The sequence below is a fragment of the Rhinolophus sinicus genome, chromosome 12 (genome assembly GCF_057876585.1).
Source record: "Rhinolophus sinicus isolate RSI-liver-muscle chromosome 12, RSI-T2T, whole genome shotgun sequence".
Lineage (NCBI taxonomy): Eukaryota > Metazoa > Chordata > Mammalia > Chiroptera > Rhinolophidae > Rhinolophus > Rhinolophus sinicus.
The window spans coordinates 29,919,275-29,945,559 of record NC_142512.1 but is presented as its reverse complement, the minus strand read 5'-3'; the positions used below and the strand labels follow the sequence as shown (position 1 = coordinate 29,945,559).

At 46.3% G+C, this 26,285-nt stretch overlaps 1 protein-coding gene across 3 annotated transcripts; it reads left to right on the top strand.

The window, feature by feature from the left end:
* The first annotated feature begins 280 nt into the window (after positions 1-280).
* Positions 281-25,460, top strand: LPO (lactoperoxidase). Of its 3 annotated transcripts, none has more exons than XM_019736407.3 (13): positions 281-520; positions 4,907-4,984; positions 5,874-5,961; positions 10,469-10,629; positions 12,374-12,491; positions 13,015-13,144; positions 13,894-14,100; positions 15,341-15,665; positions 17,298-17,458; positions 22,398-22,650; positions 23,503-23,676; positions 24,340-24,577; positions 24,770-25,460. In XM_019736407.3, the coding sequence occupies exons 2-13, from the start codon at positions 4,909-4,911 to the stop codon at positions 24,975-24,977; spliced, it is 2,139 nt and encodes a 712-aa protein (XP_019591966.2). In that variant the 5' UTR covers positions 281-520; positions 4,907-4,908; the 3' UTR covers positions 24,978-25,460. The 3 variants fall into 3 exon arrangements, with proteins under 3 accessions (XP_019591966.2, XP_074175789.1, XP_019591965.2); XM_019736406.3 differs by lacking the exon at positions 281-520 and adding an exon at positions 2,405-2,627; XM_074319688.2 differs by lacking the exons at positions 281-520; positions 5,874-5,961 and adding an exon at positions 2,403-2,627.
* Positions 25,461-26,285: the final 825 nt, after the last annotated feature.

Here is a 26,285-nt window from a genome sequence, read left to right as displayed (position 1 = left end):
CAAGGTCCTGTCCTGCCCAGTCACGCCAGTCAGAGAAACTGTCATCTTCACACACCCCTCCGGAGGCCTGGACGGCTTATGCCAGAGCACTTAGGTTCCTCTCTTCTCTGGGTTAGAACAAATGGATGAGTTCCAGAGAGGGTAAATATTGACATATGGAGCCCTGGTGAGGACAAGAAGTCTATTTGTTTCATGTTCTGGGAAACCAATAAGAGGAAATGCATTTTAGCCAGGAAAGAAAAAAACAACCTGTCCAGCTGTGAATGACAGCCAAGTCAGTGGGAGTGAGTGAAAACAGACAGCCAAGGAAGGGACTGGCTGGGCTTCCAAGGGAGGTGGAATCTGAAATGGTGGGGATGTCTGAGAAGCCATGGCCCAGTGTGAGAGCTACGATCACGTCATACAAACAAAGTGGTCACTTTGTCACTGACTATGTCCCTTTGATCAGCCAAAGGTTTTGTATGTAGCATACAAAATCGTACTTCTAGAAGGGGATAGAAGATAACCAACCATGTCCAAGGTCAGTCTCATTTATAAATTGTGAATTCCTGGAAAGTGTGTGTGTGTGTGTGTGTGTGTGTGTGTGTACTGCCATGTGCAAACGATGGACTTTATTTTAATTGGATACTTCCTGCTGCTGTTGCTACCATGTTTTCCCAAAAATAAGACCTATCCAGACTATCAACTCTAATTTTGGAGCAAAAATTAATATAAGACCGGTATTTATGATATGATATGATACCCGGTCTTATTGTAAAATAAGACCGGGTCTTATACTAATTTTTGCTCCAAAAGACACATTAGAGCTGATGGTCCAGCTAGGTCTTATTTTCAGGGAAACAAGGTATTACTAAAATATCTTAGAAACTTTTGTCTGATATATGAAAAACTGTTGGATGTTTAGCTGTCTACTGGACTTTCTGTCTTCCAGTCTCCATTTCTCAATCCAATTTGCCATTCCCTAATGGGGAGACATCTAATTATGCTAAACAGATTGAACTACACTGAGATAAGTTCACAAGAACATGTCAGCAAAGCTCTCAAAATACAAATTAGCCATAGGAAAGTTACATGTCCAATGTGACTGCCTCCAGGAAAGCTCCATGCCAAAAACAAAGGAAGGACCACGCTGGTGTGGAGCTGACACTGCCCCATCCATGCCCATTACAAAAAGGTTAAACCTAAGACATATCACGTCTTGTCATAATATGATCAAGACCCAGGGACAATCAGAACTGCATTTTGCTATTAGCCAGTATGCACATAGGAAGGCAGTGTTCCACAGGGTCTTCCAGAAGGAAGTTCCACCTTGAAATCATTCAGAAGCAACTAGGTCAATAGCCATCTAAAGACACAGCTTCATTAACCCGTAAAACACGAAACCTGGAAGGGAGAGCCTTGAGAAACATGCTCCAAAATTCAGGGAATGATCAGACCAAGAAAAATAATGCCTGGCTAAGGAAAGGGAACATCTTTCAAAGAAAACAAGAAGAACCTAAAGGCCCTCACTTTCTTGGCCAGTTGCCTTCTTCTGAAATGCCCAGCTCATTTGCCTGGATTCATCACAAAAAAAGCAGCTTTTAACTATATTACATCCGCTGTAGAAAAGGGATATCACTTTTTGAAAGGTAAACTTCGGGTTTGGTTTTTGGTTGATGAATTTCTGACAGTCCCCCAGAGGACTTTCAACCCAAAGTATAATTTCATAAAGATGCTTATGTCTGTCTGTAAAATACACTTTTGTGAAATTTTGTTTTCTCTGAACATTCCTGTTTCCTTCCTGGATGGACCCAATGAACTTGAAATTTCAGGAGTCAGTAGGGTGGTATGTAATATTAGACTTGGACCTTAAATCAATAAGTTCCCAGATATTGGTGTTTTTTAATGGACTACCCTGTAGAAGGCATGAAGTCATAGAATCCTAATAATCATCTAAACCAACCATCGATTTTGCAACTAGAGAATAGGAGGCACCAGAGGGTGAGATGACTTGTTTAGAGCCATACAGTGACAGAGGCAGAGACTTAACCCACTGCCGTGACGTCATATCCTGGGCTCTTCTCACCTCTCAAGTGGCCAAAAATCGGCAGTATTTTGACACCCCACCACCACCACCCCGCCAAAAAAAGTCAATCTTTTTCATCACTTTAAATCTAAAAGTTGACTCTATTAGCTCCCATAATGGATTAGATGAAAGGTAAGGGAAGGAGAGATCAAAAGGGCATTGACTAAATGAATGAGGAAGAGAGACCTTTATTTATTCCTAATGTTAAGAAAGAGAGGGATTCAGATCCTACTAGGGGCTTGAAAGGGACAGCCTGCTCAGAACTTGGAGTTTTGCCTTCCATGATTGGATAAGGACCATGTATTTAAAGAGGATCTGCTTTACCCCGAGTCAGTGACACTTGTATTACATCAACCAATCCCTGCCATTCTGCAATTTCCTCATGCATCAGCCTGGAGACACAGGGCATTTCCTGCTGAACCTGAGCGTCTCCTCCAAGCCACATCAGCCCCTCAAAATCTGTCTTTCTGGGCCTTTCTCATAAGTAAATTCTTGGTATAAGGCCATTCCTCCCAGCAGAGCAGCTCCTCTGGCTGCCACAAGAGGCCAAGGCACTTGGCAGGTAAGCCTCATTAACTTTCATCTTCCTAGTTTCTGCAAAGTTGATGATGACATTTCTTAAAAGTTTCTCAGAAAGCTTGGTACTGGATTTGAACTTGTCTTTACTGGGCATTGTCTGGTGTCAGATTTGGCTGCCACCATGGCAGCCCATCTCTGTTTGGTGTAAGGGAGAATTGTGATTAAATCCACTGGGGGGCAAGGAGGCTTTTCTGAGTCTGAAAACTGAGTCACAGAATCACAAACTCTTGGGGCTGGAAGGTACACATAGACCTCTCACCCATCCTATTTAGGAACTGAAGCCCAAGAGATATCACACGTCCAGGGCACACAGAAAGTTGGGGGAAATAAGAACAAAATGATGCTCTGTGTGGTGTTCCTGAGACTGATGTGATAGCAGATGAAATTTTTGCTGTGTTTTAAAGGGTTTCCTAGGCCAGGGCTCTTAGATCCTCATCTTGTTTCCAGCCTCTCATGCCTGTTTGTATTATGAAATACATTAATCATGGAAAGAATAGCATAATGAATACTGTGTGCCCTCCAGCTGTCTTTAAAAAAATCAATGATAGGATGGTTGCCAGGGGTGAGGAGGAGGGGAAAATGGGGAGTTAGTGTTTAGTGGGTACAGAGTTTCAGTTTTGCAAGATGAAATAGTTATAGAGGTCTGTTGTACAAGAGTATGAATATATTTGTCACGACTGTACTGTATGGTTAAAAATGGTTAAGATAGTAAATTTTATGCTATGTGTTTTTTACCAAATAAAAAATATATAGCAACAATACCTTTGACTCCCAAACCATCATCTTTGTTTGCCCAAAAAGGTAGGTTTCTGCTGGTTCAATGGTTTCCTTAAGTCAAAAGAGGAGGGCTCTGGTTCTACTTGGGCCATAGAGGGATACGGACAGGAGCCACCTGAGGGGTCAAGCCATTTGAGAACTCCTCTCGGAAAAAATAATGACAGGGAGACTCTTGACCAGAGAGGTAGTTATTCATACTATGCCTTTTTTCTAGAGTTAGCTTATAAAAAGTACGTTCAACAAGATAAAAATTATTAGGGGGAACCATAAAAGGTCAGGGGAAAAGATTGGGGGAGTGTGAGAGAGGCAGACATCACCTGGTCCAGATATACAGTTCTCCTTTTCTGGTCTGGCCTAACCCAAGGGGAGATTATCCAGACAGTGTCTGGAGGACTGCCTGGGTGGTCTCTCAGGCAAAACTCCAGAACCATGATTTCTTAGGGAGCTTCGAATAGGTATGGATGGAGGGGCCAGCCAAACTGAGAATGTTCTCCTTGGTGTGTTTCTGGAGTCCACCAGGGAATGCACCCTGAGGGGATAACCTGTGCCGTCCTGTGAAAGCTGAGGGCCTCTCAAGAGCATAGTCTAAAAACATGATCATTCCATCCACACATCATGGATGCCTCCCTGGGCTGGAGCTAGAATCTCCTCTAAAGATATTTCGGGTCTATTCCATGAAACCTAACAAACATGCTAAGCCCCAACGCCCCTCATTAGCAAACGAAGCTTCACAAATTTCAGTCTGACGGTTTAGGTTCGGAGTTAAAGCTCATGATAAAGGGGTGAATCTAAGAACTGGAATCTCTCCAGGCAGCCTAGGACGCAGCTATGGGCTCAGGTGATTCTGAACCTTGCCACAACTTTTCATTCAAGTGTCCCCAGGAAATTGGCTTTTTGAGGGAAGGTGAAGTCCCTGCTCGTTCCCTAAAGGGAGGAGCTGAGTGTCTGCTTCTTGGTCACACTCTCCTGGGGCTGGGCCAGAGCATGATAGCTTGCAGACAGCAATAAATATTGAAGGGAAAGAAGGAGGGAAATTCTACTGATGTATTCCCAGTTTGGTAACAGCATGTCTCATACCTGTGACGAGACAGGTACACGATCTTGGGTCACAGGTTGTCAGGGCAGAATGAGACAACCTGGATCACTTGGTCCAACCGGCTCACTTGGCAGTCAAGGGGCCCAGAAATATTAAGTAACCTGTCCAATGTCATAGAGCTAGCTAGAGCAAATGCAGAATGACAACTCAGAACTTCCAGACCCCAAAGCTTGAGTTCTTTCCCTCCTACAACTGCTTCTTTCCCGTACTGAGCATATGGTAGATGTACATACGGTAGATGCTTAATTATTGCAGCTTCCCCTTTTGTTCCAATGTCAGGGTGTCTGGTGTTCCTTGGGCTTGCTCTGCTTTACCATCCCCTTTCTATGATTAAATCCCTCCCCTGGGGATTCTACAAGGCTCTCACCATGACCCTTATCTTGTTTTAGCAATGCAGGTCCTTCACCATCTCCCAGCTCTCCTAGCTTCCCTGACCTTGCTCCATGTTGTAGCATCTGCGATAAGTGGTAAGTGTCTCTCCCTGTGTTGGTTTTTCTGGGGCTGCTGTAAAAAAAAGACCACCAACTTGGTGGCTTAAGACAATAGAAATTTATTCTCCTATATTTCAAGAGAAGTCCAAAATCAAGGTGTCAGCAGGGTCATACTCCTCGAAGTCTCTAAAGGAGAATCCTTCTTGGCCTCTTCTGGCTTCCAGTGGCTCCTGGCAATCCTTGCGACTCCTTGGTTTATAGCTGTATCACTCGGCTCTCTGCCTCCATTTTCACATGGCTGTCTCTGTATATATCCTCTGTGTGTCCCTTCCTCTTGTTGTAAGACCACCAGTCATTGGATTTAGAGCCCTCCCTACTCCTATACCTATATAACCTCATTTTAATTAATCACATCTGCAAAGACCTTATTTCTAGTATATGTATTTTGGGGGCACACTATTTAACCCATTACACATCCTGACCACCCATCCCCAGACCCCAATACGAGTGGAAACAAGGAATCTCACCTCTATTCTACACCATCTCCTCCCTACTTCAGGGCCCTAGTGGTCAGCTAAGCCCTTGATGGACTTATGTAAGGGTTCAGATCACCAAGAATCAGAAAAATCCCCGCAACCCAGTAATCTGAGCCAACCTGAGGGGTCACACTCCCTCTTAAGCCCATCACTGGGTAGTCCAGTGGACTCCTAAAGAGCTTTGACTTCTTATTGGGGAATCACAGAGTTTTCTTCCCATTCTGTGCTTTCTGTCCTTAAGGATTCTTGAGAAAGCTTCCTAACCTTGATCTTCTGTCTGCTCAGATTTGAGGGGTGAAGGTAATGGCTGAGAAAGAGGGAAATGGAAGCAGAGGGTATGTCAAAGGAGTGGTGTCTGATACCTTGCTGCTTGCTCCTCCCCCTCCAAGCACAGACCACAAGGACTGTTGTCATCTCTGATGCCGTGAGTCAGGTCAAGGGCCAAGTCAACAAGGCCTTCCTGGATTCCCGGACCAGGTACGTGAGAAACACACACACACCATACTTCCCTTCCTAGGTTTCCTGTTAATGACAAGCATATCTAGGCCACCCCTGACAAGCCAACGAGCCAAAGCAATTGTACAGCTCGCCTTTCCACCTCCCCACCTCAGAGCATGTGACAATTAGGAGCAATAGTCCACAACTCCTTCAATCCTCTTCCTGTAGCTTGTCTTGAAGAGGATGTCTAATCTAATCCTATAAGCACTTCCTTCCACGTGGCCAATGTTTCCTTGGGTCATGTATTCCAGAGTCTCAGAAAGCCTGTAGGTAGAAGTTCTCCATTTATTCAACTAATAATGACTGACTTAGATCAGGTCCTAGAAGCAGAACCTGAGACCTGGGTTCATGTGCAGGTGACTGATGAGGGAGCGCGCTCAGAAAAACTGTAATGGAGTAAAAGAGCAAAAAGGTAAAAGGAAGAAGCGAAGCAAGGATGTGGTTTAAGCTCTAGCCTCCGCAGGCTTCACAGAGAGAGCTGGAGCGAAGGTTGCACCTCAGCCTGCCCCATCTTGGAGCAAGGGAGCAGAGCTTTCATCAGAGCTTTCATCTGCTGAATGCTTCCTTGGCATCAGTCAGAGTGGCTTGGGTTTTAGGGGAGGTGTAACACACCAGTAACCCCCAGGCACCTCCAGCAAGGCAGCCCCATTGGTTCAGGACTCAAGAAGGTGACAGGTGTGAGCCTTTAGTAGCTGCAACAGGAGAAGATGGGGGAGCACACCAATCCTGTAAAAGGATCCAAGGGTACTTAGGGATTCTGCAGGGCACCAGCAGAGTCAGCCACCCTCCAAACACAGTAAGGGCTGAGATTCCTAAGCAATGTGGATGGGTCCCTGCCCTCAGGAACTCCAGCTAGAGAAACAGACAAACAAGAACAACCATTGTGTTGAGCAGAAAACAACCTTATGCTTTACACTAGACCTGAGGCTTCATGCCTTCTTGGCCCTTGAATGAACGCTCAAGCAGTCTCAGAACTTTTGTGCTAACTTCTAGATGATAGGATGTGCTCTGGTCACTTCTAGTCCCAAGAACGGTGTCCTTCCAGGAATTCAAATGTCTCATAAGACAAAGCTCCGAGCTTCTCACCTCCCTCAGTTCAGAGCATCTTTAAGCTTTTGTAGGAGAAGGGTCTGCCTGTCCCCTTTCCTGCGCTCCTACCCCTGGAAGATTTCTGACTCCTTAGGGGTGAAGCTGGGGGAGGAAGGAGAGCTAAGGGATGGCAAGGTCTAAGTCACCTGGACAACTTAGTGCCCCATGAGGGGCAGAAGCGCTTCCCCTCCTTGGGCACTTCTTGGATCTCTCAGAGATTCAACTGCCAACTCCCTGACCCAGAGTTTCTGTCCAGTAGCTTACAGTTCTAACCCTCAGCCTGGAAGCTTCTGGCTTGCTCCCTCACCCCGCTCCCACACCCTCTTGAGCCAGGTCCCTTTTAAGCAGGCTCCAGATAATTAATAGCTTTGGCCTGCTGCTGGCGAATGTGCAGATTGAGGCCCAGTGCTGCCCTGTCTGGTTTACCTTGCTGTTAGGTGCACAGGGCCAGCCACCACTTTTTTCCTTTAGGCTCTTTGGGCAGGTATCAACCCCAGCCACAGCTCCCCGACACCCAGGGGAGCAAGGCCCTGGTTAATAGAATTAAATAAAGCAAAGAGGGGAGTTCCCATGGTGGGGGGAGGGAAATATTCGGTATTTCAGCAACTATCTCCAAATGAAAATTCTCTCTCCTTCCTTAACTTCAATCCTTTTATAGCCCCAAGCTGGGGATGGAATAAAAGCCACAAAATCGGTGTTCATCACCTCCTTCGCGAGTCATGCACAGGATGATCAGCCCTGCTTTGGAACTTGGCCTCATGGGGACATAGAGAATCACATTTAAACAAGTTGGTTATATAAGCACACAATCAAACAAGCTGGTAACTCAGAATTGGTGATAAGGACAATGAAAGATTATACAGAGCAATGGTTGCTGCTCCTAGTACAGGGGTCAGGGAAGGCTGATGGAAGATGAGAAGGAGCCAGCCCTGTACAGAGGCAGAAGGATGGCATTCCAGACACTTAGAACAGCAAAGGCGAAGGTCAAGGGGCAGGAAAGAGCCCAGGGTGCTCAGGAAACAGGACAGAGGCTGGTGGAGGTGGTAGGCAAGGAGACATACACGTGAGGACAGAGGGGTGGATCCCAAGGGCCACAGAGTCAAAAGCAGATTAGTGGTTGCCAGGGGCTGGCAGGGCGGGGTGGGGGAAGGAATTGGGAGTGACTTCTTAACGGGTATGGGGTCTCCTCTGAGGGTGATGAAAATGTTTTGGAACCAGATAGAGGCAAAGATTGTACCACATAATGAGCATGCATGCAGTAAACAGATGGGTTCATCCACATCCCAGGGTAAGCCAATGAAGTGCTTTAATCAGAGGATAGCGTGGTCAGAATTTCATTTTTAAAAGCTCACTGTGGAGAACAGATGGGAAGGGGACAGGAACGGAGGCAGGAGCCCAGTGAGGAGGCTGTTGTGGCCCTGCAGATGGAAGAGGATGGTGACTAGGTTGAAATGGAAGCCGTGGAGATGGACAGAGAGCTCCTCCAAAGCCCTGCCTGCTCCCACAGAGCCCAGCCTGAAGCAAAGCAGGAGTAACTCCCTGGTGAGTCAGTGTGCAGGCAGGAGAACACACACAGAGCGCAGAGCAGACAGAGGAAGGAAGAAAGTACATAGAACTTTGCTTGGGACCTTTCAGATGGAGCCCCAGGAGGCCCAGCAACTGTTCTTTGTTCCTGGGGTCAGGGACCTTTTGAGACCTGGCTGATGGCAATGATGTCATTGATACTAATACACATAAGTGTTTGTTCTGTGCCAGACACAGCTCTAAGTAGTTACAGTTCCTTCCTCCTCAAAATCCTAAGAAGTACTAAATCAAACTATATGAAGTGTCTGCTTTCAAGGTCAAAATGAGCAAATAGCATAGTTCAATCTAAGGTTATACTCATTGTCCTCATTTTACAAATAAGGAAACTGGGGACAGAAAGATTGAATAACTTGCCTACAGGCAAGCATTAGAAAATGGTAGTCAGGAACCAAACCGAGCCTGTGTGTTCCAAGGGCCACACGCAGGCTCTAATGTCACTAATGCTGAGTCCAGGTTCGCAGAGGAGAGGCAGGCCACTTGGAGGTCATATCAGTAAACAGATCCTGGTGGAACCAGGCTTCAGACTTTGCCTCCAGGCCTAAAGTCTAGGCCAGGGCCGTCAGATAGGCAACAGATATAAAGTCTATCTCTGAGCTGTCCGACACAGGAGCCACTAATTACATGTGGCTATTGGGCACTTGAAGTGTGGCTTAGTACTGCTGAGGAACTGAATTCTTCATTTTATTTCATTTTAATGAATTTCCATCTAAATAGCCACATGTGGCTAGTGGTTACCATATTGGACAGTGCAGCCTTCTGGGCCACTGGGCACAATGTCATGCAACAGTAGCACAAAGGTATTCTGGCTTATTTTCTTGGGTTCCTTTTTATCAAGGTTGGAGAAAGCTAGACGTGGGTAGGCCTGGTGATTACCACCCAATCACCACAGTCTTATGTCTGCCCCACTCGCCCATGTAGCCCCTCAGACTGAGACACCGTGCCCCTTCCCATTTGAAATAGAGTCAATAACTGATCTATAGTGACAGGCCAGGTGTTACAACCAGTGAATTGTACTCCCAGAGCAGGGTTGTCTTTTGTGAGAATTCAAGCCACTTCCAATGTTTCAGAGTCTTAGAGTCACAGAGATCATCTCAGAGAACCCACTCATCTCACACGTGAGGAAACTGAGGCACAGGGAAGGGGAGAGGGTTCTCATGGAGGTACTTTACTGACACCACCTTGCATCAGTCATCTCTATGTCATCACAAACTCAATAAAAGGATTTTTGGCTTCTCATTTTACACATGGGAACTTGTGTAACGACTAAACCCAAGAAATGGTCAGCAAGGGGTTGGACACCATGTCCCACATCTAAACAAACTCCACACTAACTCTAGGGCCAGAGGCAATTAAGGATGTTTTCATGGGCAGAACAGAAGGTGCATGGGCATGTTATTTCTAGAATTCTCGGTCCACAAGACTCGATGAGGTGCCAGCTACATGTCAGGAGTTCTTCAGTCTGAATCAGTACATCCTGGGACTTGGGTGTTTTAAGGTTCCCCAATCAATTCTGACACAACAAGCAGAGCTGCAACTCTCTGATTCTAATTCAGGCAGCATTCTCATCCAGCTGCTGGCCTTCCCTCCAAACCACACTTAACAAAGCTTAAAGGCACACGATAACGTCTTCCTCCCAGAAGAGAGATTCCAGAGGCATCAGGAGAGAACTGAGAAAAGATCTTGAGAACACAAGAAGTGCTTGTTTCCTGCGCGCTGCTCACACCGTGCCTCCCAGGTGGCTCCCTGCTATACACATACCACCTCACACCCTGGAGGGGCCAGGTCATGACTCTCCCTTTGCTCTTCACTATAGGCTGAAGACAGCCATGAGCTCCAAGGCGCCCACCACCCGACAGCTCTCAGAGTACCTCAAGCATGCCAAGGGCAGGACTCGCACGGCCATCCGCAATGGGCAGGTGTGGGAGGAGTCATTAAAGAAACTGACGAAGAAAGCCACCTTGACCAACGCTACAGGTACAGAAAACCTTTGTTCCCTATGAGGAGCCATCTCCTCGGAAAAGCACTCTTGTCTCTCCCTTCTTAGAATCATGCATCTTCCAAGGAGGGGCTGAGAGGACAGCTAGGCCAAAGTGCTTTGTTTCAGAAAAAGGAACTCAAGCCCAGCAAGGTCACATTGCCAACTCCAAATGAGGGGACATTCATGCTTTTGGTATAATACCATCTGCAAGGCCTCTATCGTGAGGAAGTACTAAAGTCAATAAACAGGGGCTCCCTGTTCCAAACCACAGTGTGTCACCACTTCCGTCTGTGAAAAGAACATTTAAGCAACTGTATCTGGGGAATTTATTGGGATTATATCACAAAAGATGAGATTTCCATCTTGTTCCGGGTAACGTGGAGCTGAAAGAATGAGCTAATGGATTGATCATAACTTCCTCCAACCCCTCCACCCCCACCTCTTACCAAATGTCACAGCTTATAGAGTCATGGAGGAAGGAGTTTGGTCCTGACCGGAGCAAGAGGTTGCAAGTTCTCCTTGGGAAAACACCCAGTGGAAGAAGATATCTGGCCTAGGACTTGGGCAAATTCCAAAGTTCCAAAAGAAGGAAACTGGGACAAGGTAGGGAGAAGTAGGGAACGAGCACTTTGGGCTCTGAGACTCAAAGGTGTCAGGGATAGAACCCTGGCTCCTCTGACTTTGACAAATGACCCTCCTGAAGAAGCCCCGTAGGACCAGATTCCCTTGCCTATCTTTCATTGCAGGCGCCGGGATGGATCACAGGCTGCATTCCGAGGTCAGCAGCTCTCTCCATTCTGTGCCCACATGAAAAACTCTGAAGCCTAAGATCCCCTACTATGTTACTCCTCCCAAGACCACAGTGCTCCTCACTTAAAACTTACCTGTCCTGGGGCGGCCGGATGGCTTAGTTGGTTAGAACACGAGCTCTGAACAACAGGGTTGCTGGTTCGATTCCCACATGGGCTAGTGAGCTGCGCCCTCCACCACTAGATTGAAGACAATGAGCTGCCGCTGAGCACCTGGTGGGGCGTCCGGATGGCTCAGCTGATTAGAGCACAAGCTCTTAACAACTAGGTTGCTGGTTCAATTCCTGCAGGGGATGGTGGGCTCTGCCCACTGCAACTAAAGATTGAAAATGGCGATTGGACTTAGAGCTGAGCTGTGCCCTCCACAACTAGATTGAAGGATAATACCTGATGGGTCCTGGAGAAACACACTGTTCCCCAATTAAAATAAATTTATTAAATTTTAAAAACCTCTTGTTTAAAAAAAAATTACCTACCCCTTCCCCAAATCTTTCCTATGTAGATTCCTGCTTGCTTGGTACTTTAGATGTCAATGAACCTTTAGAAGAAAAGCAGCCTTATCAAACTAACTCCTACTAGCATGTGCTTAACCTCTCAGGGGTATTTTTATTCTAAAAGAAAGATCTTTTAATTCAAATTACCTGATAGACAAAAAATTATTAACAATGCTGGTGACTTTCACAGGTACTATCTGTGTATGTGGCCTTGGGCAAGTCTCTTGAGCATATGGTGTCAGTTTCTTCTCTGTAAAATGGTAATTAAAATCCTTATCTTAATGAGTTGTCAGGATTAAATGAGAAACCACCTCTTACTTAGAACATAGAATGTATTCCAAAAAATGTGACTTCACCCCTGGTTTCGGTGTCCTGCCTCCCCCAGTGCCTCAGATTGGAGAAAGAACTCAGCTCCGTTGGCATCCCTTCTGTTTCAGACCCCAGTCTGGACTTGACTGCACTCTCTTGGGAGGTAGGCTGTGAGGTCCCCGTTCCTGTGGTGAGATGCAACAAAAGCAGCCCTTACCGCACCATTACGGGAGAGTGTAATAATAGGTGAGTGGGCTTGGGTTGCTGTGGGGGACAGGCCTTCCAACCACCATGTCCAGCCCACCTGCCCAGCCCAGTCCACCTGACCTGCCCAGTCTACCTGCCCTACCCTGCCCACCTGTGCAGCCCACCTGCCTTACCCAGCCCACCTACCCCGCCCACCTGTCCAACCCAGCTCAGCCAGAGGCTTTGCAGTTTGCGTATTCCAGGGAGAACTGTCACTACCTTACCCTCCTAAACTTGGCGTCCCACTGGAATCTGTTCTGTTGGAACCACTCCCTAACTCCCCCATCTTCTAGAGAGACCACTGAATCCCACTGGAAGCAGCACATTGCCTCAGGGCAGAGGAGCCCCGCGCTTTGGTGGTGGTGGTGGGGGGTGTAGTTTAGAAACCCCACATTTGAGAGGTGCCTTTTCCGCTCCCCCTTTCCGTCGGGCAGAGGCTCCCAGTCCTTCCCCATGGGATCCCCCTGGGGTTTGCAGAGGAGTGGACTGGCCGAGGCTGAGGTCGGGTCCTACTTGGTTTCAGGAGGAACCCCTCGCTGGGCGCCGCCAACAGGGCGCTGGCGCGCTGGTTGCCGGCTGAGTACGAGGACGGGCTCTCTCTACCGTTTGGGTGGACGCCGGGGAAGAAGCGGAATTGCTTCCCGATCCCACCGGTGAGGCTAGCTCGGAGCAGGAGGGTAAAGGATGGGGGTCAGAGGGGAGAGGATGCACTACCCCCCCCCCCCCAACACAAAGGAAGAAGAAGAAATAAGTGGCAGGACCGGAATGTGCCGTGGAACCCCATCAAGGAGTGAGATGGACATTTGGACTTGCTGCCTAGCGATGTTCCCCAAAGTGCCACAAGAGGGCAGCAGAGCGCGAAGCCGGGAGCGCAGCCACGTGGCGGTCATGTCCCAGCTGCCCACAGGCCAGATACCCTGGGGTCTCCTAAGCAGATGGCCTGCCTGCCCCATCCTGTTCGAGCTTACCCTGCCCCAGCCCCTGGAGTGCATCAGCTGTCGTTTGCCTGGAGGTCCTATCTGTTGGCCTCATCTGAGTTGGCAGCCCTTCCCCTGAGCCCCTCTCCTCTTCCCAGACACCTGGCACCTCCATGGCACTTCAAAGGCAGCCTGTCTTTCTTTTCCTTCCCCATAGTGGAAAGGGCACTGGCCTTGCAAGCCAGCAAGTCATACTGACCTGCGTTTAATCCCTGCCCCTTTATAGCTGACCTTGGAGAATTGACCTCACTTCTCTAGGACTCAGTCTCCTCATCTACAAAATGGGGGTAATGCCACCCTCGTCACAAACTTGTCATGAGATTAAATGTACCAATGACATCATAGGTACTCAATAAACTGCAATATCTGAATCCTCAAAGGACTTTGTCCCCCAATTCTCCCTTCTTTTCTCTCTCCTTCTGTAGGCCCGTGAAGTATCGAACCAGATTGTAAGCTACCTGAATGAGGAGGGTGTTCTGGACCAAAACAGGTCCCTGCTCTTCATGCAGTGGGGTCAAATTGTGGACCATGACCTGGACTTTGCCCCCGACACCGAGATGGGAAGCAGCAAGCACTCCAAAGTGCAGTGTGACAAGTACTGTATCCAGGGAGACAACTGCTTCCCCATCATGGTAGGCCCTGCATCTTGTCCCTGACAAGCCCCTTGCCTCCCTGATGGGGCAGACATTCCCAGCCCGTCAGCCACGGTCGCTTGTTAGATCTTCAATGTTGATTTGACAGCTTCCCAAGCCTCACATGTCCATTCATTCACTATTCATCCATTTATTCAGTAAGTGGGCATTAATCATCAACTCTGTGCCAGGCAGTGCACTGTGCACTGGGGATTCAACAGTGAATAAACACACTGTTTCTTCCCTCAAGGACAAAGGGCTTGTGTGGGAAATCGACAAGTAACCGCTAATGGCAAAGTTGGGAAGCTCTGAGGAGGGTTGTTTATGTCCCTGGCCAGCAGCACTGGTATCACACGGGGACTTATAAGGAATATAAAATCTCAAGCCACATCCCAGACACGGCGAAACAGGACCTACAATTTACCAGGGTCTCCAGGAGATTAATTTTATACACAGTTTGGGGAATGCTGCTGTCAGTTATCTTGGGGTCTGGGAATGCTACTCCCAAAAAGAGTTGAAACTTCATGGATGAATCAGAAATTGTGGGAATTTCCAGCAGGAAAGGAAAGGAACTTTCAGTGGTGCACCTTTTCTTCTTATTCATGGATTTTATGATTAGAGAGGAATTTATTCACTCAAACCACAAATCAAGGCTATGTGCTGTGGTATAAACGACATAAGCTGTGGAGTGAGGATTTGAAGTTCACATAATATCCCCTTCCAGTTTGTTAGTTCTTGGGCAAGTTACTTAACCTTTCTGAGCCTCAGTTTTCTTACCTGTAAAACAGGACTGAGTTGGCTACCTTACAGGGTTTTATGAGGACCAACGTGAGATAAAGTATGCATAATGCCTGGCACATGGTAGGGCCAAAATAAATACGTGGTAGCTGTTGTTGGTAGTAATTATTCACAAACCCTTCCTTTCCTATCTCTTGCCCTGCTTCCCTGTCCAGGGATCTCAGGAATCTCTCCCCAACAAAAATTTGGAGGCCTATCTCTGAAAGATTGAATGATTCCCCTCGGCTCTTTTACACCGTGGTATATAATGAACTTCAGGGTATTGTGGGTCCAGGATGTGTAGCAGCAGCAGAAGGTGTTCGGAGTCAGTGTCTGGTCCCAGGGTCCCAGGAGGGCACCATCAGCATCTTTGCCAGCTTTATCCAGACCCAACTTTGAGAGAGGTTGCCAGGGCCCAGCTGTACCACCTCTACCCAGTCATCCACCCCCAATCTCTCTGCAGATCCCACCCGATGACCCCAAGTTCAAGACTCAAGGGAAGTGTATGCCTTTCTTCCGAGCTGGGTTTGTCTGCCCTACTCCACCTTACCAGTCCCTGGCCCGTGACCAGATCAATGCTCTGACCTCCTTCCTGGATGCCAGCTTCGTGTATGGTCCCGAGCCCAGCCTCGCTAGCCGCCTCCGCAACCTCAGCAGCCCCCTGGGCCTCATGGCCATCAACCAGGAGGTCTGGGACCATGGGCTGGCCTACCCGCCCTTTGAGAACAAGAAGCGGAGCCCCTGCGAGTTCATCAACACCACTGCCCACGTGCCCTGCTTCCTGACGGGTGAGTCTAGGCTGGGAACAGAGGGACTCAAGTTCAAGGGGACTGAGAGTAGAGGTAGGCCAGAGAAACTTCACAAGGCCACTAGGCAGCTTCCAGGGAGGCTTTACCACTGCTTCTTCTCATCGTCTTCGGGCAAAATGCACACCAAGCCAACACTACCTCTGGCACTGGTTCAGGACTGGCAGAAGGGCCCAGATGAATACAGAATCTAAGCACATGTGTTCGCTGTAAAAGGAAGAAAAGAAAAAAAAGAGAGAGAGAGAGAATCCGGAAAAGCACAAAGAAGATAAAAAAATCAACAAAATCCCACCACCCACAGAAAATCATTATCATTTTAATGCCTATCTTCCCAGTTTTTTTTTTTTCTATTATATAGTTCCACATCATTTTACATAATTGGGGTCATACTATAAGTAATGCTCTATAACCTGATGGCTTCACTTAATATATCACATTGAAATATTCTTCTACAACATAATTTTTAATGGTTGCTTGCTTTTCTATGACATATGTTACCATAATTTTTTTTTATCAACCCTATTTGGAGACGTTTAAGGCATTTGCAGTTTGTCTGTGATTTTGTTGTTGTTTTTAGGTAATGAACATCCTTGTTGATGAACCTTTGTGCTCATTTACATAATTTTATTACGATAACTTCCTAGAGGAGGAAGTTCTAGATTAAGAGGAATGTATATTTTTAAGGCATTTTATACACTTGGCACACTCCATATGGCGTGTGCACAACCAGAGCCCCCCAATTCTGTTCATTCCTGGGGCTCATGCCCTCCCGGTCCTCTCGGCCTTTAGCTTCTGGAGGCCTTCCCTCTTCCAAAAACCCACTCTCCCAGGGCAAACCCCCTGCCCACACTGACATGGCAGAGGCTGGCCTGTAGGCCTAGATTTCGTGGTAGATCTCTTAGATTCTGTGTCCTCACATATTCCATATCAATTCCACACAAAACTGAGCCCTTTCCTGTTTTCCACAAAAATATCCACTAAGACCAAGCATTTGTGACTTTAACAGACTTTCCTGATGATTAGAGGACACAAGTCCCCTTATGAAACACCTGGTCTTTTGCCATTTAAGTGACGCCCCCCCACCCTGTTCCTCCCTCCCTTCCACCTGATACCCCCCCATCTCCAGAGTCTTTTTCCTTTATCACACAGAGGAATTCAACCCTACCCAGGTTCCTACCCTCAAACTTGCATTCCTAAAATCTTCAAAGTTGCTCCACACAATAAAAAGCCCTCATGTATTTGTACGGCCCTGTCTTAGAAGGCAGTTGCGATTGTAATTAGTGAAATTTTACTTGTTAATGTCATCTGTAGTCTTTACCACAATCTGGTGAGGTCAGCCTTACTATCCCCATTTTCAAAGATACGAAGGCTGAGGTTTAGAAATGTTGAGTCACTTGCCCAAAGTCACACAGCTAAAAAGTGTGTGTATAGAGCTGAGATTCAACACTGTGAGTTCCCGCCCTGATCCCTCTCCATCTGACTTCCCTGAAGTTAACTACAAAGAGGGGCTTAGGAGAGGGTCCCTTTGGGGCACCGTCATTTATTTTTTGGTGCAGTTACTGGGTTCTGAGGCTGCTCAGGGGAAACCCACCTGCCTGCCTTCTGGGCTTTCAGGAGATTCCCGAGCCTCAGAGCATACCCTGCTGGCTGTTTCCCACACCCTCTTTCTCCGGGAGCACAACCGGCTGGCCAGAAAACTAAAGAGACTCAACCCTCAGTGGGATGGAGAGAAGCTCTACCAAGAAGCCCGGAAAATCCTGGGAGCCTTCATGCAGGTACAGAAGCCCAAGAGACTTCCTCACACGCCCACCTGGCTTCTGCTCCTGGCTCTACCCTCTGCTCGCTGCCACACCTCTGCTTTCCATGCCTCCATTTCCCCCTTCTTCTCCTCTACTGCTTCTTTCCCATTGTCTCATTCTTTTAAACCTCCCCTTCTGTTTCTTCCACTTTTCTGTCCCAAAATGAACCCCTGGATTCAGAGTATTGGAGTCATTCATATGTTGGTCACTCAGTGTGCCTATCCAGGTATCATTACTGGGACCATAGGTTCCATCATTCCTGGGACTGTTACCTAGCAGTTACTTTGGTTATTTTGATTGGATTATCTTCTTTTTCAATTCTCTTCTCCTAAGCCACATGTCACAGGCATAGTCAATTGCTATTGTCAGTTGACTGATTAACTAGAAGAGACTTAGAAAGATTGATATGTTGATATTAACCATGCATGTATTTTTAAAACATTGTATTTTGAAATAATTGTTGATTCTCAAGAAGTTGTGAGAGAAAAAAAAAGTATGTGCACCCAGCCTCCTCCAATGCCAAGATTTTGCATAATTATGGAGAGATTTCAGTTAGTGTATTTCAGTTAGTGTACAAGATCAAAAGCAGGAAGTTAACACTGATAAAACCGTAGTGCTTATTCAGATTTTACTAGCTATAAATGCAATAATCTGTGTGTGTGTGTGTGTGTGTGTATCTCCATGCAATTTTATCACATGTGTAGCTTCCTGTCACCACCACCACAATAAAGATGCTTAACTCAACCATCCCAAGACTCCCTCATGCTACTCTTTTATAGCCACATCCACCCTCCCCTTCCTATATCCCTAACCCCTGGCAACAACTAATCTGTTGTCCATCTGTAAAGTGATGTTATTTCGTGAATGTTACATAAATGAAATCATGCAGTATGTATCCTTTTGAGATTGCCTTTTTACATTCAGCATAATTTCCTTAAGGTTCATCCAAGTCACTGCATATACCAATAATTCATTCCTTTTTGTTACTGAGTAGTATTCCAGGGTTTGTCTAACCATTCACCTATTGAAGGACATTTGAATAGTTTCCAGTTTGGGGTTATTATAAATAAAGCTGCTATGAACGTTCATGTATAAGTTTCTACATGAAAATAAGTTTTTGTTTCTCTGGGACATATGCCCAAGAGTGCAATTGCTAGGTCATATGGTAAGTCCATTTTTAGTTTTAAAAGAAACTGCCAAACTATTTTCCAGAGTGACTGTACCACTTTTACATTCCTACCAACAGTGTATAAATGATCGTTTGTCTGCATCCTGGTCTTTATTTGGTGTTATCACTATTTTTCTTTAACCGTTCTGATAGATATGTAGCGATATCTCATAGTGGTTTAAATTTGCATTTCTCTAATGGCTAATCATATTGAATATCTTTTCATGTGTTTATTTGCCATCTGTATATCTTCTTCAATAAAATACCTGTTCATATATTTTGCCCATTTTCAAATTGGATTGTTTGTCTTTTAATGTTGAGTTTTGAGAATTCTTTATATATTCTAGATACAAGTCGGTTGTCAGATACATGACTTTAAATATTTTCTACCAAACTGTACTTTGTCTTTTCATTCTCAAACTGTACTTTGTGTTTTCATTCTCTTAATTCATTTCATTGTCTTTTGCAGAGTAAGAGTTTTTAATTTTGATGAGGTCAAATTTATCAATTTTTTTTTCTTTTTATGGATTGTGCTCTGGGTCTCAAGTCTCAGAACTCTTTCCCTAGGCATAGGTTTCAAAGACTTTAGTCCTTTTTTTTTTTTTGTCTTTTTGTTTGTTTGGTCAGAAGTTTTACAGTTTTGTATTTTACATTTAAGTCCATGAGCTACTGGGGGTTAATTTTTGTACAAAGTGTGAGGTTTAGGTCAAGGTTCATTTTTTTGGCCTATGGATGTCTAATTGCTTCAGCACCACTTACTGAAAAGGCTATCTTTCCTTTATTGAATTGCTTTTGCTCCTTTGTCAAATATTATTTGGGCATAGTTGAATACGTGAACCATTTTCTCTTTGTTCTTCAGATTGACTAAATACTATTGATCTGTCTTCCATTCTATCCTATCATCTCCACCTTACTACTGGGTCTATCCAACAAGTATTTTTGTTTGTTTGTTTTGTTTTGTTTTCAGTTAGTGTATTTTCAGTTCTATAATTTCACTTTTTTATATACATAAATTCTATTTCTTTGCTGAGATGTCTGTTTGTTTCAAGATAACGTATAATTGATTATTGAAGCATTTTTATGACAGCTGCTTTAAAATCTCTATCAGAAAATTCCAACATGTGATTCATATCACTATTATCTTTTCTCATTCAAACTGTGGCTGTCCTGGTTCAGGAAGTATGAGTGATTTTCAATTGTATTCTAGACATCTTAGTTATTATGTTAGGAGATGCTTGATCCTATTTAAATCTTCTATTTAAGCACATTGTTGCCCTGGTTATTTTGGTGTGTGGGTCCTGGTATACTTTTGTGGGCTTTAGTTCCTATGACAATTTAGTTCTTGAGCCCATGCAATGCTTTTCTGGTCTGCTTCATCCTTCTGGTGCTTCTGGAGTTCCCACTCAATCCCTGCTGTCTGCAAGGCAGGAAGGGACCTTCTTGGCTGCCTTCTGCTGCTGAGCAATCTTCTAGGGGAGCAGAAGCCACTGCACCTGCGTCTCCTTATGCCAGTGAGTGAAGAAGAGAGAGACACAGGGCTTCACGGCTGCCACCGCTGCCAGCAGATCAGACCATCCAACAGCCTGGGTTGTGGATCCAGGGCTGGGATGGCTCAGGGCATGTGTTGTGAAGTAGGTTTGCGGGCTCTTTACTAGGTCTTTCCTGGACTTCCTTTGTCCCAGTCCTTTAGAGAAAGAGAGAGAGGACTTTCCTTGGCTTCTTTTGTCTATTCCTGCCAGCCTCTCTGTATCCAGTCTGGGATGCGTAGGAACTCTCCATGTTGTCATGCTGCAAATCCTGAGGTCCTTAGCCAGTCCAGCTTTCAGAGTCTCTTTATTGTTGTCTGTTGAACAATTGCCAGGGTTCCTAGTTATATTTAGTGGGGAAGACTAAAGAATAATGAGTCTATTCCATCTTGTTCTGAAACTAGAAGCCCTATGCACCTATTTGTCACCATCAAAGAGATCTATTTCCAGTTGTTTCATCTCAAAATCTCCAGAACTCAATATGTATTTAAAAATTTGGGGGGGGGGGGGGGTCCAAGAATCTTGCTGCTAGAGATGTTTGTAGGAACTCATCCAAAGAACAAAAAAGTGTCAACCTAAAGATTATCTGAGTTAAGGCTTGTATCAGCTTACTCAGGCTGCCATAACAAAAGATCACAGGCCTGGTAGCTTACACATCTGAAATTTATTTTCTCACAGTTCTGGAGGCTAGAAGTCCAAATCAAGGTATTAGCAGGTTTGATTTCTCCTGAGGCCCCTTTCCTTGGCTTGCAGGATGACTACTGTGTCCTCACATAGTTTTTCCTCTGTGCATACACAGTCCTGATATTTCTCCTTCTTCTTATAAGGACACTAGTCCTATTGGATTAAGCTCTGCCCTTCGACCTCATTTAACCATAATTACCTCTTTATAGGCCTGATCTCCAAATACAGTCACACTGGGGATTAGAGCTTCAACATATGAATTTGAGGGGTCACAATTCCATTCATAACAAGGCTTCTTGGACTACAAGAAAAAGAAACCCACTCAGGCTAGTTCAGATGTTCAATATTGACACATGTTCAACCCTGTACATGTGTCAAATGGAAACTGATAAGGATTTCCCCTGGGACCCCAGGGCAGGGGCGTGTAGTTGGGCCTCAGCAAGGATTAGAGCCAGAGACTGAGAACCATCTGGAATCAGGGCTGCTACTCTTGCTCTAACCCTCCCTCCTCTCTGCTCCTCTCTTCACTTCTTTTTTTTTTTTTTTATTCTCTCTCTCTACAGATGGGTTTTCCCTGCTTTTCTGCACACAGTAAAAAATGAAAACACATATGACCCCACCTGTCCCCTCAGATCAAGCGCCATCAAACTGGGCCAGTCCACTGTGGCCAGAGGCAGAGTTCTCTCTCCTGATGCTTCCCACGACCCAAGGAGCAGACCGCCTGCTCCAAGGCTGCCATCCACAGTCTGTGCTCTTGAACAAATTGAAAGCAACCTAAGAGTAAGACAGAAAGAGAAGGACCCATGAGTGCAATAGAATATTATACACATTTAATTATATAATAATTGTGAGCCAGGAAGAAATGTGAGAAGTGTTAAGTAAAACAGCAGAATGCAAAAGTATGCATTCTCTAGGATCACAGCTGTGTAAAAATATGTATAATATAGATAAAGATTAGAAAGAATAAAAATCAATGTAATTGTGTCAGGTGGTGGCAAGATTTCTTCTTTTTTCAAAATTTTCTCAATTTATGCTAGTTCACTGTTTTGGGTAAAACAAAACCAGAAACCGATCTCTCCATGGTACAGCCTTCTTTCAAAATTGGAGGTTGAATACATTTCCCTTGGTTCCCCTGCAAACCATTCCTGTGGTTCTTCATTCCTCTTGCCCTGGCCTATGGGAAAAAGCTTAATAATCTGACATGGTTATGTTTAAAGTGACACACAAAGATTGTCACTTTAGCTTCGAGGTCATAAACGTAGAGCAAAGATGGCAGAGAATACATCTCAAGTGCGAAATTCAAATGACTCGCTCGTCGAACCTATGTTGAGACAAATCATGAGAGATCAGCAGAAAGAATGTCATGAACAATTAGTCATGTCTGCCAGGGTCATAGGCACGGAATTTGGCACACATCCTATCCATTTGCCATCCTTGATTTCTCACCGCTCAGCGCTCTTGCCCGCAGCCCCGCTCCGACCTCACTGCAAAGGTTTAGGTCTCACACCCTTTCCTCATGACTTGTTTCTCCTTCCAGATTATCACCTTTAGGGACTACCTACCCAATGTGCTAGGTGTTGAGATGCAGAAGTGGATCCCTCCATACCAAGGCTACAACAAATCTGTGGATCCCCGAATTTCCAATGTGTTTACCTTTGCCTTGCGCTTCGGCCATTTGGAGGTCCCCTCCACTGTGTCCCGCCTGGATGAGAACTATCAGCCACGGTGTCCGGAACCAGAGCTTCCCCTGCACACCCTGTTCTTCAACACCTGGAGGATAGTCAAAGATGGTATGTCCTTTCAGGGAAGTGCTGTCGCCTGGCTGTCTCACTCTGCAGGCTGCTTCTGGGGAAACTTGTCTTGGAAGTCAGTCTTCAGGTACTTCCTACGTGATCTCGGGCAAGTGAATTGACCTCATTGAGCCTCAGTTTCCTCATTTGTAAAATGGGGGCAATAATAGTACCTATCTCCCTAGGATACACGAAAAATTGAGATATATGTGTAAAGCACCCTGCAATAGTTCCTGACACACAGGAGACTGTCCGTAAATACTAGTAATTATTCTTTCTTTCCTCCTCCAGCCTCTAAGGTGCTAGGTTTTCCCTACCTCTTTTTCCTGCCTCAGGCTTCTCTAACCCCTGTAGAAAGAATTCATTGGTTTGGTAAATAAATTGTTTTTTTCTGCTCCCCTCTAGGGCTTTCTACCTCCATTAAGGTTGGACCCAGCTCCCTTTATCCTGGACTGGGCTATGTTGAAACTGGCTTTACTTAAGGCCTGACAAGCCAGGGCCATTTTTTATAGATTTCTGCTATCTCTTCCCCCGTTGCAACATTCCTCAAGGAAACACATTCAAAGAGAAGAAGCCAACCTTCTGAACTAGAGCTCAGAAAAAATCCTGAAGCTTATATTCAGGCCATCATCCCATGAATGGCTTTTTTTGCATCCCCAAAGCAAGCAGTCTGGACTGCCCCCCACCCCCAGCACACCCTGCAACCTCTTTTTATCCCTCCTTCCAGCTTGAGATGTTCAGTTGGCCCTATTTTCACCTGAGAAAAAATGTCTGGTAGAAAGAGAGATCAACAGTGAAAGATGTCCACACCCTACCCCCATCCCCAGGATGACCTCTGAGTCTCCCTGGCAGGTGGAATTGACCCTCTGGTGCGGGGCCTGCTGGCCAAGAAGTCCAAGTTGATGAATCAGGATAAAATGATGACGGGGGAGCTGCGCGACAAGCTTTTCCAGCCCACTCACAAGATCCACGGCTTTGACCTGGCTGCCATCAACATACAGCGTTGCCGAGACCATGGGATGCCTGGTGAGTGGGCCAGGGTTGGGCCGGGCCTGGGAACCTTTTAGCTACTTTCTGAAGCTTCAGAGGGCTCTCTCCTATAATCCTGAGGATCTGGTCCATTCTAAAACAGAAGACAGAGATGTCAGCTTTTAAGACTCATTTTGCTCATCTGTGAAATGGAATCTTCCTTTGTTCCTAATGCAGAGACAACAGAACATATCTGGTATCATCTTGTAGCCCCTCAAATGAAAAAGAGATCACCAACGGACTTGTAAAACCAGTGTAAAAGCCCAGGGGAAAAAAAATTAAGAAAAAGAGAGTAGAGAGAAACCAATGACTGTAGGCCTTTCTTTTGTACCTATGAAAGGCAATGTAATGTTATAATTAAAAGCCAGACTACCTGGGTTCAAATCCCACCTGTGCCAGTTCTGGCTTTGTGACCTTAGGCAAGTTCCTTAACATCTCTGTTCTTCAGTTTACATGTTTGCTTAGAATAGTACCTGGACCCATATAACCTGCTAGCCCTCTTGAGACTATAAAGTGCCAGATAGAAAACAATGGAAACCCATCCCAAAGACTATGCGCCTAGATTTTCTGGGGCTGATAGAGCCAGAGTAGGTATGTTCCCAAGGGGGGCTACGGGCACGAAGTCCCTGGGATGAGGCAGCTTCAGCCTTTCCCGCTTAGGATACAACTCCTGGAGAGGCTTCTGTGGCCTCTCACAGCCCCAGACGCTGGAGGAGCTGAACGCGGTGCTGAAGAACGAGGTGCTAGCTAAGAAGTTGCTGGATGTCTACGGGACCCCTGACAACATTGACATCTGGATTGGGGGCATCGCTGAGCCACTGGTAGAAAGAGGCACAGTGGGGCCTCTTCTGGCCTGCCTCCTGGGGAAGCAGTTCCAGCAGATTCGAGACGGAGACAGGCGAGTGAAACCTCAGCGGGAGGGCCGGGGAGGTCAGATACTTCTCTGAGGTAGGTATGCCGTGTCCTGCCCTGAGTGAGAACTAACGGAGACTCAGCACGCTCCCAATGACTTCCTTCCTTCCCTTTGCACAGCGTGGGGAGGGGCCGACAGCTGGGCTGTATGGAGAGACCTGTGCTTCTGTCTCTGCAGGTTCTGGTGGGAGAACCGTGGAGTCTTCACTGAAAAGCAGCGGGACTCTCTACAGAAAATGTCCTTTTCACGCTTTGTCTGTGACAACACCCATATCACCAAGGTCCCACTGAACCCATTCCAGGCCAACAGCTACCCCCAAGACTTTGTGGATTGCTCAGCCATTGATAAGCTGGACCTCTCACCCTGGGCCTCAGTGGAGAATTAGGGGCCCATCACATTGTGCAGTAAAGCGCCCTTTGGTCCACGATGCCCTTTCAAGCAAGTTCAGTGATCTGGTCCCTGAGACCTCCACACCCTGTCCCAGCCCCTCTTTTCAGACAGATCTTGCTCCACTTGCCAGATGCATACCTCACGCAAGCCCAAGGCCAGCATCTCAGCCTTTCCAGCCCTTTCACTTAAAATCCACTGCTCTCACTCCATCGCCTCTACCTGTGGAAATTTCATTTCTGTCATGACTTACACCTGCTGCAATGCCCTTCCAATCTAGCTTGCCATATATCACCCATCCTCTCCCTGGAACAAGTCTTGGCTGGGGTGGTGGCCTTTGCACCCTCCTCTCCTTTCCTCTCAAACTAGTGTAAGTTCCTTGAGCTAGGGACTTCAGCCTGCTTCCGAGTGTCTCCCATGCCACCCAGCAAGGTGCTTGGCATAGAGTAAGTGCTCAATAAACGTCTGCTGATTGACTAAAGATGCTGGCAATGACATTGTTCCCTTCCAGAAGGCAGACCTTGGAACCACTGCCAATTAAGTAACTAGAGTTTACAGTCCAGACATGTCTCACCACTAAGATGTGTGCACTGGTCTGTGGGGTAAGAGAGCACAATGTGGTGGGATTTCAAGGGGCTCTCCAAGAAAAGGAGGAGGCAAAGGGCTCCTGGGAAAAGAAACAATGGCCATAGAAAGGCAAGAGAGAGGGTTTGGGATGGTGCCAAGTGATCAAACAGGGAGGAAATCCAAGCCTGGATTCCCCTACAGCTAGAGTTAATTTCCTTCCAGAGACCTTTCTGGGAAATACTCTCTTGTTCTTCTCGGAGGCTGGGAGGCCCTGAAGGGACATCTCCAGAATATACCTCATGCTGCTCCCCAATGCATAGTCATGTGTTCTTTTTTTAAAGATTTATTGGGGAATATTGGGGAACAGTATGTTGTTCCAGGGCCCATGAGCTCCAAGTCATTGTCCTTCAATCTAGTTGTGGAGGGTGTAGCTCAGCTCCAAATCCAGTCACCGTTTTCAATCTTTAGTTGCAGGGGGTGCAGCCCACCATCCCATGTGGGAATTGAACTGGCAACCTTGTTGTTGAGAGCTTGGGTTCTAACCAACTGAGCCATCCAGCCACCCTTCAGCAGCTCAGTGGCAGCTCGTTGCCTTCAATCTACTAGTTGTGGAGGGCACAGCTCACTGGCTCATGTGGGAATCGAACCAGCAACCCTGTTGTTCAGAGCTCATGCTCTAACCAACTGAGCCATCTGGCTGCGCTTGTGTGTTCTTTTAAAATGACCCTCTGGGTGTGAA